Raw genomic sequence first — 13,416 nt, forward strand, 5'->3', positions numbered from 1 at the left:
GCTGAGTTTCCAAGAGCGGGGTTGACCTGTGCCCCGTCAGATTCGGGGGCCCCCCACCCGTGGGTGCTCCTTGCTCAGTGACTGCTGTGGCAGGTGACACACGAGCTGTCGAGGGTGGAACTTGGGGTGGCATCAAGTGGCTTGAGTCAGAGGATTCGCTCACGGAGGCCAGAGAGGTTTGTGTGACTCGCACTTTCTCTCTGGCAGGTTGTTCTCAGCTCTGCTGCCCCAGATCTCTTTATTTTATTTTATTTATTTTACATTTCATATCCCGCTCTTCCTCCAAGGAGCCCAGAGCGGTGTACGACGTACTTCAGTTCCTCCTCACAACAACCCTGTGAAGTGGGTTAGGCTGAGGGAGAAGTGACTGGCCCAGAGTCACCCAGCAAGTCCTGTGGCTGAATCTGAACTCAGGTCTCCCTGGTCCTAGTCCAGCACTCTTAACCACTACACCACGCTGGCTCTCTTTTGATGGAGATGCCAGGGATTGAACCGGGGGCCTTCTGCATACAAGGCAGAAGCCCCCCGAACAATGGCCTTTTGCCCCCCTCTTTGTGCATCAGAGAGAGGAAAGAACTGCTTTATCCCGAGTCGAATCCATCTAGCTTAAAATGACCTCCTTATGGGGCAAAAACGCCCTCCTCATTCCCAGTAGTGCTGTGGTTTGCTGCCACAGCCCCTCCTTGGCATGCCCGAGAATGCCTTTCAGTCCCTGGTGCCTTCAGCTGACGACTGGGGGAAACCTCTCTCTGCCTGGAGTGCTGCTGCCAGTCAGAGCTGGTTGTGGTGAGCTGGGTGGACTGGTGCTCAGACTCGGGGTAAGGCCGCTTCCTGTGTCAAACGCAGCTGTAGCTCAGTGGCCGAGCATCTGGCTTGCTTAGGTCCCAAATCCAGTCTCCAACATCTCTAGGCCGGGCTGGGAGAGACTCCTGCCTGCAACCTGGGAGAAGCCGCTGCCAGTCTGGGTTGACAGTCCTGAGCTAGCTAGACCAAGGGTCGGACTCAGTATATGGCAGCTTCCTATGTTCCTAGATTCTACGTGCCCTGGAGAGCCGATCTGTAGATGCCTGCCAGGACGGGGGTGCGGTGGGGGGTGGCTTTGTTGGCCCTGTCTGGACTGCCAGGAGGGAGAAGAGAGCCCGGTTGGGCTCGCTCTCCAAGCTGCTTGCTGCTAATTCTGGCCACCGGCTCCCCCTTGCCCACTTCCCCACCTTCTGCTGGTGACTCATCCCCACCCCTCCCTCGTGACTCATTCGGAGACTTCAGTTGGAGGAGGAGGGAGCCTGCAGGGAGTGGGGGCTGTGTGGAGAGCTGCCAGTCGGAGCGCTGGCTCTGGGGATCTCCTTAGGGAGGCCAAGGCGGGCTGCAGGCCTCCCGGTGAAGCCTGATCCCTTGGTCCTGGCCAGCTTCATGGGTCCCGTGTCCCTAAGAACATGAGGGGAGTCCTACAGGATCAGGCCTGGGGCCGGGTTTGCCCAGCACCCTGCATCCCACCTCATGCCTCCAGGAAGCTCCAAAATGGGACATGAAGGCCCTAGTCCCCAGCATCTGGGGCTTGGAGGTAGACTTCCGTTGGACATGGCAGTTCCATTCCTGCAGTCCTTTTAGGTTATTTATTTATTTGTTAAAATGTCCTTGTATGCCTCCTCCCCCCCCCGACTCTAGGTGGTGAACCATAACCATAGCAATAAATTAAATTAGAAATAAAATAAAAAGGAAAGGGGCTAGGTGGAAAAGAAGGGCCTTAAAAGCCACTAAGGAGGGGGCTGAATGAATGGGGGTGGAGGGTGTTCCAAAGAAGAGGGACGGCCACAGAGAAGGCCCTCCTACGGGCCCAGGCACTCGGAGTCCAGAGCGGTGGACGTGGTTATGATTCTCCTCTCAGCAACCCTGCCTGTGAGGCTGAGAGAGAAGCGACCGGCCCAGAGTCGCCTCATGAGGTTCACGTCTAGGTGGGGATTTGAACTCGGGTCTCCCTAGTCCTTGTGTGGGTGGAGAGCTGGCCTTGTGGCAGCGAGCTGGAGTGATCTCTTTGCAAAGCAGGGTCCGCCCCTGGTTTGCATTTGGATGGGAGGCCACGTCTGAGCGCTGGAAGAGATTCCCCTTAGGGGATGGAGCCAGAGCTCGGGGAAACAGCCTCTGCTGGGCGTGCAGAAAGGCCCAGGTTCCCTCCCTGGCGGCAGCATCTCCAAGACAGGGCTGGGAGAGACGCCTGCCTGCAGTCTTGGAGAAGCTGCTGCCAGTCTGTGAAGACAATCCTGAGCGAGATGGACCAAGGGTCTGACTCAGTATATGGCAGTTTCCTGTGAAAAGACTTCATGATACAGGATAACAGCTCTGAGTTGTCAGTCTCGGCCACCCCAGATTGTGTGAACAAGCAGATCTGAGTATCCCCATGAAAGGAGTGTAACATTCTCAGGCCTAGAGTAGGCCTGAATTCTCAGGCCAAGAATTCAGGCCAAGAATTCAGGCCAAGAATTCTGTGGTAGTGAGCAGGAATTGTCCCCCTTTGCTAAGCAGGGTCTGCCCTGGTTTGCATTTGGATGGGAGTCTACATGTGTGAGCCGTGAAAGATATCCTTATGGGACGGGGCCACTGTGGGAAGCGCAGTGGTCCCAGGTTCACTCCCTGGCAGCATCTCCAGGATAGGGCTGAGGGAGAGATTCTTGCCCCCCACCTTGGAGAAGCTGCTGCCAGTCTGGGTAGGCAGTACTGAGCTAGGGGGACCGACGGTCTGACTCAGCAGACGGCGGCTTCCTCTGTGCTCAGCTTGGTCCTGTGGCCTCCTGGTCTCCCAAAGACCCCTGCCTGAGTGGGAAGCGAGTGTGGGGAGGGGGTGGCCTCCATGCCACACAGGCACATTGCCTCTGGGACGGACAGGCCAAGAGCACCTAGCAAATGAAGGGCAGCCTCTGTCTCTCTCTCTCCGCTTGTCTGGTGTGCTGACATATTGGGGTTGACGGCTCCTGTGGCTAAACGTGGAAATGGGTGGGGGGTGGGGGAGGGGGCCGGTCAGGATGGGAGTGCTTAACTCCTTCCTTCCTGGGCGCCTGGCCCTCCTGCTCACCCGTCTCCAAGTGAAGCAGAGGAAGGAGTCTTAGAGGCCAACTAGTCCAGCCCCCATCCGGCAGCATCCCTGACAGAGGACTGCCCAGCTCCTGTTCGCAAGCCACCTGCAACAGCAGGCCTGGCATGGCATGAGGCGGTCTGTTCCGCTGTCCGACAGTTCTTACCGTCAATCCATTCTTCCCTGCGAGCCTTTGTGCACAGAAGGTCCCGGGCTCCAATCCTTGGCCGCATCTCCAGGTAGGGTTTGGGGTGGGCTCTTGCCTGGAACCTCGGAGAGCCGCTGCTGGTCCGAGTAGACAGTACTGAGCTGGACGGACCACGGGCCGGACTCGGTAGGCAGCAGCTTCTTAGGGGATGGGCCTGGGCTCGGCGGCAGAGCCTCAGCTTCCCACCGTGGGCGAGCCGCTGGGCCCCGCTGCCGCTGGAGATGCGGCCAGCTCTGGAGTGGGGCCTCCCTCCCTGTGTGTGTGTGTGTGTGTGTGTGTGTGTGTGTGTGTGTGTGTGTGTCTCATTCCCTGCTCCCCAGACACCTGCCACAGGGCACCGAAAGGCTGTTCCCGCCTGCATGGGGAGCTGCTCTGTGCCTGCCTGGCGGGGGCGGGAGGCGCCGTCATGCTCTCACCATTGGTGGGCAGCGCCAGCTCCTTCCCCAGGCACCCTCAGGAAGAAAGTTGCCTCTCTCCGCAGGGTGGGCCTTCCCAGCACCACCCGGCAGCTCTCAGCTGAACTGCCACCTCTTCCATCTTCCTCCTCCTCCTCCTCCCCCCATCTGCATCTGCCCTCCACCTCCTCTTCCTCCTCCTCTTCCTCCGCCCCCCCCACCTGGACTTCCCAGCCGCTGATCTTCCAGATCCCAAATTGCCTCCTCTCTCTCTCTCTCTCCCCCCCCTTCTCAATTTCCCTCCAACCCCCCCCCCCAACCTCTCTCCTCCTCCTCCACCACCACCGCCTTTGTTTTGAGATGTTCTCCTGCTGGCAGATTTGACAGCCGTGCACCCAGACACACAGCCACGGCTGGTCTCTCTCTCGCTCGCTCGGTCTCACTCGCTCAGATGGAGCCCCTCAGCCAGCGCGGCCTGCCTCGCCTCTCCTGGATCGACACCCTCTATAGCAGTACGTGCTTCTTCTTGCTTTGCTGGGTCGGTGGTTGTTTTTTTGGGGGGGTGGGTGGGTTTGCAGAACAGGGCTCTGGCTGCGCACCTGCCTGCCCGAAGGCACCGAGCATCTCTGGGAAGAAGCTCCGGCTGGGGGTTGGGTTGGGTGCAGTTGGCAATGCCTTGCTCCCTCTCCCCCTCCTTGGGGGGCCAAAGCACTGCCTTCTCCCCCGCTCCCAGTTTCTGCAAGATCTCCGCTTGCAAAGTGCGAGCACAGGTTACATAAATCTGGCTGGGCTTAGCAACGTCTGGGTGCCTTGGTGTGTGTGTGTGTGGCAGAGACTTGTGGCGGTGGTGGCTAAGGAGGATGCTTGTGGTGGGGGTCTGTGGGGGGGGCGATTGCTGACTGTGAGCATTAACCCCCCCCACGCCCCTTCGTTTTGAAACCTCTGAAATGTGGCTGTGAACTCTCGGCCTGAAATCCTGCCCTGTTCTGGCACGGAGTGGGGGCTAGGAAGAGGCTCACCTGTGTGCACACCTGTGCCCCTACTGCTCAGTGGTACTTTCCTCTCCCCCCCCCGCCAGCCGCCAGGGGTTGGGGGCCTTGGGGAGGAGTCCGCCCAGGCTGTGATGAAGCCGTGGCAGTGTCTGCCAGCAGCTCCATGCCGCTTATGCAACCGCCTCGGGTCCCCTGGCCCGCTCTGTGCCTCTCTCCATCTTCCTTCCTGGCCCTTGGGGGTGGGTTCAGGGTTCTCCCTAAACACCCAGGTGGGGGGCTGTGATCCTGTGAGGCACAAAGCATGCTGGATGGAAAAGGGGGGTCCCTTCGGAGACCACCCGGTTTTAATTTCCAGGGTGGACATACGGGATGGAGTTGGGAGGATTGCATCACGTAAACTCCTGCTTAAACCCTGTCACTGAAATCACTTAAAATCCCGACCTTGGGATTGTATCACTCCATCCCTTTGAGGTAGGTGGGCTTGATGAGTCCTCTGTTCCCCCAGCTAGCTGACCAAAGAGGCACCTTTTAAAGGGGCAATTCTTCTGCATTGAGCAGGGGGGCCTGTGGAACTCTCTGCCACAGGATGTGGTGGTGGCCACCAGCCTGGATGGCCTAGAAAGAGGCTTAGACAAATTCAGGGAGGACAGGTCTATCAGTGGCACTAGCTTCTAGTCCGAGGGCTATAGGCCACCTCTAGCCTCAGGAGCATGATGCCTCATCCCAGTTGCAGGAGAGCATCAGCAGGAGAGAGGGCATGCCCTTAAGTCCTGTCTGTGGCTTCCAGTGGCATCTGGTGGGCCACTGTGTGAAACAGGATGCTGGACTAGATGGGCCTCCTTGGGCCTGATCCAGCAGGGCTGTTCTTATGGGAGAGTAATTGGCCGTATCCAGCCCCAGCACAGCATCCTTCAAGTAGCTGCTGCTGGTGTCTCTTAGGTCCGCCTGATGCCTGCCCCAGGGCTGTAGAACGCTGCCCCTCCAGTTGTGCTTGGACTACAGATCCCATCACTCTTCACCATCATGGCCAGTAGGGATGATGGGAGTTGGAGTCCAGTGTCTGCAGGGGGATGGGAGCTGTTCAGCCTGATCTGCCTTTTGTGTCTTTTGGGGGGTTGTGAGCCATCTTCATTTATTTTTCTGTGCAGACTGCTTTGAGGACCTGTTGAAAAGCAGTCTAGAAATATTTGTAGCCATAGGTGGGCAAGACTGGGGCTAAGAGAGTGAGCGAGTGAGAGCCTGCCCACAGTGGCCCCACAAGTTCAAAGCAGGGGCAAGAACTGAACTGCTCCCCACCCTGCCCTGGTTCACAGTTCTGCCTTTATGTGCTTGCTTGTGGAGTGAGCCCTATAAACAGCCCCTCTGAGCATGTGCAGAGTGCTTCCTTCTCCATAAGTGCCTGGGATTTAGGTGGAAAGATTGCCAGCTGGGAGTCTGAGCCGCAGTCAAGACCACTGTGCCTTTATCTCCAAGGATCTGAAGGGCTGCCCCACGGAAGGTCCTGTGGACGTGTGTTCTCTTTTGCTCCAGAGGACTAGAACCAGTGGGTTGAAATGGGCAAGGGGTCGGATTCAGGCTAGACACTGGGAGGGATTTCCTAACTCTGTGTGCTGTTGAACTGTGGAACAGCCTGCCTCATGCAGTGGTGGTGGTGGCGGCTCTCCTTTGCTGGAGGTTCTCAGACAGAGGCTGGGCGGTCCACCTGTCAGGGACGCTGTAGCAGTTTCCTGCCCTGAGCTATGGGCTGGACTAGATGTCCTTTGAGTCCCCTTCTCTCACACACATTCTAGGATTCTATCCACCCCCCCCCCGGACCAGATAAGAAACTCCTTGCTTCTTTACTTCCCCTGCCCCAAACTGAGGTTATTTTATTTTATTTTATTTTATTTTATTTTATTTTAGCATTGATATCCCGCTCTTGCTCCAAGGAGCCCAGAGCGGTGTACCACATACTTAGGTTTCTCCTCAAAACAACCCTGTGAGGTAGGTTAGGCTGAGAGAGAAGTGACTGGCCCAGAGTCACCCAGCAAGTCTCATGGTTGAGTGGGGATTTGAACTCGGGCCTGTTCCACTTTGGCCCCTGCAGCTGTTTTGGGACTACAGCTCCCACAGTCCCCAACCACAGTGGCTAAGAGCCAGGGATTATGGGAGTTGTAGGCCAACATCTGCAGGAGGGCCGAAGTTGGGTAGCCCTGCTTTATCTGACACATTGGTTGGGATATCAGGAGGGGAGAGATGAGGGTCATCTTCAGGCTCAGAGGCACGATGCCTCTCAATCCCATTTGCAGAGGAGCAGCACCTTACCTCTTGCCTGTGGGCTCCCCAGAGGCATTTGGTGGGCCACTGTGTGAAACAGGATGCTGGACTAAAGAGGCCTCCTTGGACCTGATCCCACAGGGCTGTTCCTATGCTGACCTACCTTGCAAGGGTGTTTTGAAGACTGCTGATGTATATGAACACTAAGGTATTATGTTTTTGTGGGGGCTGGTTAACCAAACAGATTTTAAGTTCTTTGGCAAAAAAAACCCCAACCTATATAAACAACAACTCCCCCACCACTACACACACACCTAAAATTCCAACCACTTATAGAAATAGCATTCACAGGACTCCCCCAGAAAATATCTAGCAGCATTAAAAATACAGCAGTAGCCGCATAAAATGTGGCTTCTGGTTTTCAATGGATAAGCCTTAGGAACATTGGAAGCGCCATATACTGAGTCTGACCCTTGGTCCATCTAGCTCAGTGTTGTCTACCCAGACTGTCAGCGGCTTCTCCAAGGTTGCAGGCAGGAATCTCTCTCCTAGCATCTTGGAGATGCTGCCAGGGAGGGAACTTGGAAGCTAGACACTCTTCCTAGAAAGACCCCATTATCCCCGGAGGGGAATATCTTGCAGTGCTTACACTTCTAGTCTCCCTATCATACGCAACCAGGTTGGACCCTGCTTAGCTAAGGGGACTAGTCATGCTTGTTCCCACAAGACCAGCTCTCCTCTCCTTGTAAGGTAGGCCGGCGGCTTTCTCTTTAAGTTGCAAATGTCGCCTGAGTCCAGGAGGCCATTCTGTGGTGCCGGTGAGGTTTTTGGCTGGGGGCTTCCCATCTTGTGCTTCTCATTGGATTGGAGGTTCTCCGGCCCAGCTAAAATCCAGTCAGGACTCAGTCCCGTTGAAACTGGTGGGACAAATGAGGTGTGACTCAGTTAAGCTTCACCGCTGAGGAGGTCTCGGAAGAAGAGACTTCTAGAGTAGGAAGAGACCTCGGAGGTCTTCTGGGCCTGCCCCCTTGCTTGCTCAGGGCAGGGAATTGCAGCTCCATCTGATGGCTGTCCAAACTCTGTATGGACAGCTTTAGTGAAGGAGAGCCTGCCAATGCATGAGGCAGGCTGTTCCGCTGTCCCAACAGCTCTTGCAGTCAGGAAATGCCTCCTCCTGTCTAGAGTTGAGATGAGTCCTCAGGACTCTCCTCTGTGACGCTGAATGTTTGCCAAACGTTCACCAAGCATCTGATATCCATTTGTGATTTCAACATTTGGGCAGTTGATGGTGGGCCTTACTTGATACCACCTAATGATGCCGCCACCTTGCTGAAGCTAAGCAGGTCTGGGTTTGGTCAGTGCCTGGGTGGGGGGCCGTGGTGGAAGAAATAATGTGCCGAATTGTACGGGGTGGTATTGGACAGTTGAGGCCTGGGTGGAATTTCAACCAGAAGTCAACAGGAGCCAACTTGTCAAGGAGAAGAGAGCTGGTCTTGTGGTAGTAAGCATGACTTGTCCCCTTAGCTAAGCAGGGTCTGCCCTGATTGCATATGCAAGGGAGACTAGAAGTGTGAGCGCTGGAAGAGATTCCCCTCAGGGGATGGAGCTGCTCTGGGAAGAGCAGAAGGTCCCAAGTTCCCTCCCTGGCAGCATCTCCAAGATCGGGCTGAGAGAGACTCCTGCCTACAGCCTGGGAGAAGCCGCTGCCAGTCTGTGCAGACAATACTGAGCTAGATAGACCAATGGTCTGACTCGGTATATGTTAACTTCCTATGTTCCTATAAACTTGTCCCCCAAATTTCCTGCTGCTGTTTCAAAGGTGGTTGCAGGCCGCATTTGGTGAATCCAAAACTTGCTCAGCTAAGACCTGCCAGTATGCTTTGGGCTGCTAGGAGACCCAAGGACGAAGGCACACTTGGCGTGTTCCATCTGCCCTCGTCTCCCCTGCTCCAGCCAAAACTTGGCCAAAGCCAGCCCACCTCTCAGGGCCCGTGGTGAGCTGTGCCAGGGGAAGCATTGGATCCCTCCCTCTGGCTTCCCTTCCACTCTTTCACTCTCATCTCCTCGGCCCAGTCCATTGCCCGGGAGCTGTTTCTGGCCCGGAGCCGCTGGGAATTTCCTTCTCCGAAGAGCAGTATGTGCCCTTGGAGCTGTCCCTCGTTCCTCTGCGTGGTTGGTTGAATGGCTTTCCCCCCTTGGACTGCTCCTCTGAGGGGCGATCGATGCAGCTGGGTTTGGCTCGGGAGAGTTGCTGCTGGGCTTCTGGGCAGGGAACCAGCTGCCGGCCGGAGGGAGTCTGGTCTGTGCCAGGGCTGGGGAGGGCGTCCCTGGGCAGCAAAGCAGAACCAAGCATCCAGCGCCACTTTCCTTTCTTCCGCGGATTTGTGCAGGTTGTGTCATGCCTCCCGGAAAGCGACACACTTGGTATTCTGTTCCATGGCATGCCCTGTTCAGCAGGAGCGGGCGGCGGGCGGCAGCAACCTGAGGGTGGCACGGAGGCAGGCCGGGGTTCTTTGCAAAGCAGGGTCTGCACTCAGCTGCTTTTGCCTCCCACTCCTTCCAGGATGGGGCTGCAGCTCAGTGCTGGAGCATCTCCGGGCAGGGCTGGGAAAGACCCCTGTGCCGGAAACCCTGCAGAGCTGCTGCCAGTCTGTGTAGACCACACTGAACCTGCTGGACCAAAGGTCTGACTCAGCCTGTGGCAGCCCCTGCGATTCTTTTTCGCTGGCCCTTTTCCGTATCTTTCTTCAGACTCCTGGCTTCCCCCCTCCCCCAACGCAGCTGTGTGTGGGGTGGGGTGGGGCTGGGGCCCCGATCCACATTGGGCCTTTGCATGGCTGCTAATAGCCAGAGAGGGAAAGCTCTGACTCATGCAAATGGAGTCTGTAATTTTTCCCAGTTGCAATTTGTGTGTGTGTGTGTGTGGTGGGGATTGGGGTTTAAGTCAGGGTGGAGGGAAAGATCCCACCCCGCCCCATCCTGGGACCTTGATCCAGATGGGCTCCCTGCATGGCTGGTTGTTAAGAAGAGGGAAAAGACATTTGAAGTCCCAGGGATAGAGTTCCTCCCTCCTCTCTGCTTTGGCCCTTAGAAGTTAATTCCAGCAAAGCAGACTCATTTCGGGGGCCCAGCCCCCTGGTCCCCATTCCCTCCCCCTCCACCGGCAGCACGCTCCCTCCTGCCAGAGGACCTGGCACATCCTGCTCCCTCTCTTAATTTTGTCGGTGTGCCTGATACGTTTTGCTGCTAATTGAGCGTGTTGCTGGTGCTATTAATTGGATGAATGTGCATGATGTAAACGCTGCTTCTGAAATGGAGGAGCTCTGCCTTCCTCCGTTTGCAGGGGCTCCTCGCTATGGAAGTACCTGTAAGCTGCTGTCCCATTTTAATTGGGTCTCCCCTTTTCCCCATGGTGGCACTAGAGCCTTGCTTCCCAAAGTTCCGGCCACTCGCACATGCTTTTTTTCTGAATTAACATGAGAGGCATTTAAATTCAGAACCCAAAAGTGCTTGCATTGGAAAGCGTGTCCGGGTAAGGACCCCCTCACCTGCAGAACAGCCTGCCCCCTAGATTTCTGCAGAGGAGCCCGCCTTGTGTTTCTGGGTTAGGATCGTCTTCTCGCAGGAAGGAGTGGAGTCCAGAGCAGTGACTCCTGCAGAGATGCAACAGGGAACCTCCCTTTGAAGGGTGAGTAATTCGGCTGTGTCTCGCCATTGGGAATGATTCAGTGGTCGGCCCACACTGGACGTCGCACGATTACCGGTCTCCCGCAGAGGCTGATGGGAAGGGGGCAAAGCCGGAGGAGCGAATCACGCAGGGGTGCAGTGCGCAGTCTCTTCTGTGGACTTCTTCATTTCTTGATGTGCTTTTGTGTGCCTTGGGAGTTGCGAAAAGATAGCCCAGCAGGACGCAAAGGGGTACAGGTAAAGTGTGCCGTAGTGGCGACCGCAGAGCCCTGTGGTTGTCTTTGGTAGAATATAGGAGGAGTTTCCCATTGCCGCTTCCTGTGCAGTGTGAGATGTGGGAATGTCCATTGTGTACACAGGGGTAGCTGGTCTGGGATAACTATCCCGATAACCCCCTCTTCGGGGTAACTGTCCCGATAACCACCCCACCACCTCCTTTCTGGATAATATCCTGATAATGCCCTCTGAATCTTCCCTGTTAGACTAGCTTGTAAGTAGGGGTTACGAGCCTGAGGGCCTCCCCTTTCAAGCAGAATCAAGTTTCTCCTCTTGGGTCAACTGCTGGAAACTTGTGGGCAAGTGTGGCCCTTCCTGCAGCGGCCAGTAGCAATGTCCTCTAGCAGCTGCCCCACATTTGTGAGACTTCTGTGGTCAGCATTAGTATTCTGGCTTTGTTCCTGACTCTTCCCCCCCCCCCCTTTTCTTGCCTCTGGCATCCTTCAGGCAGGCAGAGACTGAGGCAGGATTGATGGTGCATGGGCCATGCTCCAGAGCGGAGACGAGGGCAGAGGGGGCTGTTCTGGGGAGGGGGAGAGAACCGGATGGGGGCACGCGGGCCGCCATGCCAGCGCACAGGGGCCACGTGCAATAACCACAGTTTGAAAAGCTGGTGGCAGGCTTTAGTGTTCAGAGCCTCAGATGCCTTGAGCTGATTTCCTCTGAGCATTTAGAGAGTGCACACCCTCGGCAGGGAAGGACGTTTTGCTGAGAAAAAATAGAGGGCAGTGTGTCTCTGAGCATGTGCAGGTTATCTTTCCATAGTGCAGGGAACCAACATTTATTTTTACATTTCTATCCCGCTCTTCCTCCAAGGAGCCCAGAGCGGTGTACTACATGCTTAAGTTCCTCTTCACAACAACCCTGTGAAGTAGGTTAGGCTGAGAGAGAAGTGGCTGGCCCGGAGTCACCCAGCTAGTATCATGGCTGAATGGGGAACTCGAGTCTCCTAATCCAGCACTCTAGCCACTACACCTGTTGTGTTTTGTTTGTTTAAATGCAGGTGTGGCGAAGCTGAGGCTCTTCAGGTGTTGGACTACAACTGCCATCAGCCCCTGCTGCAATTTATTGCAGCAGGGGATGTTGGGAGTTGTAGTCCAACACCGTCTGGGGAACTTGGCCGCTGTGGCTGGGGATACGGGTAGTCGCAACAACATCAGCCCTCCCCAAAAATGCCTCCTGTGTTTTTCAGCAGGCACAGAGTCAACAGCACAGCTTTCCCAATGGTTTGTGTCAGTAAAAGCTGCACCTGTTGAATGCCAGCTGGTGAGGCTGCTGGTAATGGTAATGGAGCCTGCCAAGGGAGAAACGTCGGCTGTGCTAGCCTGAGCCCAGCATTGGGAAATGGGCCCCCGCCCTGCTTTTTCCTCCATGCGCTGAAGCTGACGGGTACTCCCAGGGGTATAAACTCCTCCTAGCTTCACCTTCTGAGCCTCTTCCTGGTCTGGTTTCCCATCTGGCCACCTGCTCTGGCTTGCCACAGAGTTTTCCAGGCACCTTAATGCTGAAGCGAGTGAGGGGAAGCCCCCTCCTCCCGCTGCTCTCCTGCTATCTGGAGTCATTTTAACTTCAGCTGAGCCATGTGGGGGCTGCAGTGCACAAGGAGGCGTCTTTATCCCCTCTCTCCATCTCGGCTTTCGAACTCGCTCCCTGTGCTGCGTGCTAATGGCAGAGGTGGTTTGCAGAGGTCTGCTCTGTACCCCGCCTTTGGGGTCCTTGAGGGGAGATGGGCCCAGAGGTGACGGCCTTGCTGCCCATGTCGGCATGCGCACGGTTCTGTGTGCAAATGGTTCTTGGCCTTCCGATGGGGAGCGGCCGCTGTGCTGTGGCAGGAAGCGGGGTCAAGCTGTTTGGCTGGTCCGCCGGCTTTCTCCCGTGCTCTGGGCCTTGAATTCGCTGCAGCGGGCAGTTCAGTGCGATGGGTCGGCTTGGAACAGGAGCCCCTACGGCTGGAGAGCAGGAGGCACCCACCAAGGGTGGAGAGCTGCTCTTGTGGTATAGCGCGTGTGGATGGCCCCCTTTGCTAAACAGAGCCTGCCCTGGTTTGCATTTGGAGGGGAGACTCCTTGCGAGCTGAGGGGGTGGAGCCGCTTCTTGGCAGGCAGGAGGCCGTCTTCCCTCTCCCAGGGATTCTCAGATGTGGTGGATAACAACTCCCAGCATCCCCAGCTGCAGCAGCCTTTGCTTGGGGATCATGGGAGTTGTATTCCTCCACATCTGGGAATCCCTGGGAGAGGAAACACTGGTTGCAGGTCCCCGGTTCAGTCCTGGGCAACTTCTCTATGTAGGGCTGAAGCCTCGGAGAGCTGCTGCCAGTCAGTGTGGACAATCCTGAGCAAGACGGACCAAGGGTCTGACTCGGCCGGAAGCCGCTTTCCTCTGTCCCTCATCCAGCCTCCGGCCCAGCTCATTGAGGATGGTCCGCCTGCCCTTGTCCGTGATGGCTTCCCACCCACCCACCAGCCTCTGCCCCACGCTGGCCTGCCCCAGCAAGCCGCCCCTGAGCCCCGTGACTTGAGAAGCATGCACCCAGCA

At 56.4% G+C, this 13,416-nt stretch overlaps 1 protein-coding gene across 3 annotated transcripts in view; it reads left to right on the forward strand.

Moving 5' to 3' along the window:
• The window catches only part of LOC128336210 (active breakpoint cluster region-related protein-like), a 92,976-nt gene that overhangs the window by 11,903 nt on the left and 67,657 nt on the right, over positions 1–13,416 (forward strand). The window contains exon 1 of one of the 3 annotated variants that reach the window (XM_053275520.1): positions 3,907–4,182. The exons of the other annotated variants lie outside the window; for them this stretch is intronic. Within the exon in view, the coding sequence (XP_053131495.1) occupies positions 4,122–4,182 (61 nt within the window). The 5' untranslated portion in view covers positions 3,907–4,121. Of the gene's footprint in view, positions 1–3,906; positions 4,183–13,416 lie in introns of those variants that run through there. 3 annotated transcript variants of the gene reach the window in all.

This window comes from Hemicordylus capensis, chromosome 12 (genome assembly GCF_027244095.1).
Source record: "Hemicordylus capensis ecotype Gifberg chromosome 12, rHemCap1.1.pri, whole genome shotgun sequence".
NCBI classification, from domain to species: Eukaryota; Metazoa; Chordata; class Lepidosauria; order Squamata; family Cordylidae; genus Hemicordylus; species Hemicordylus capensis.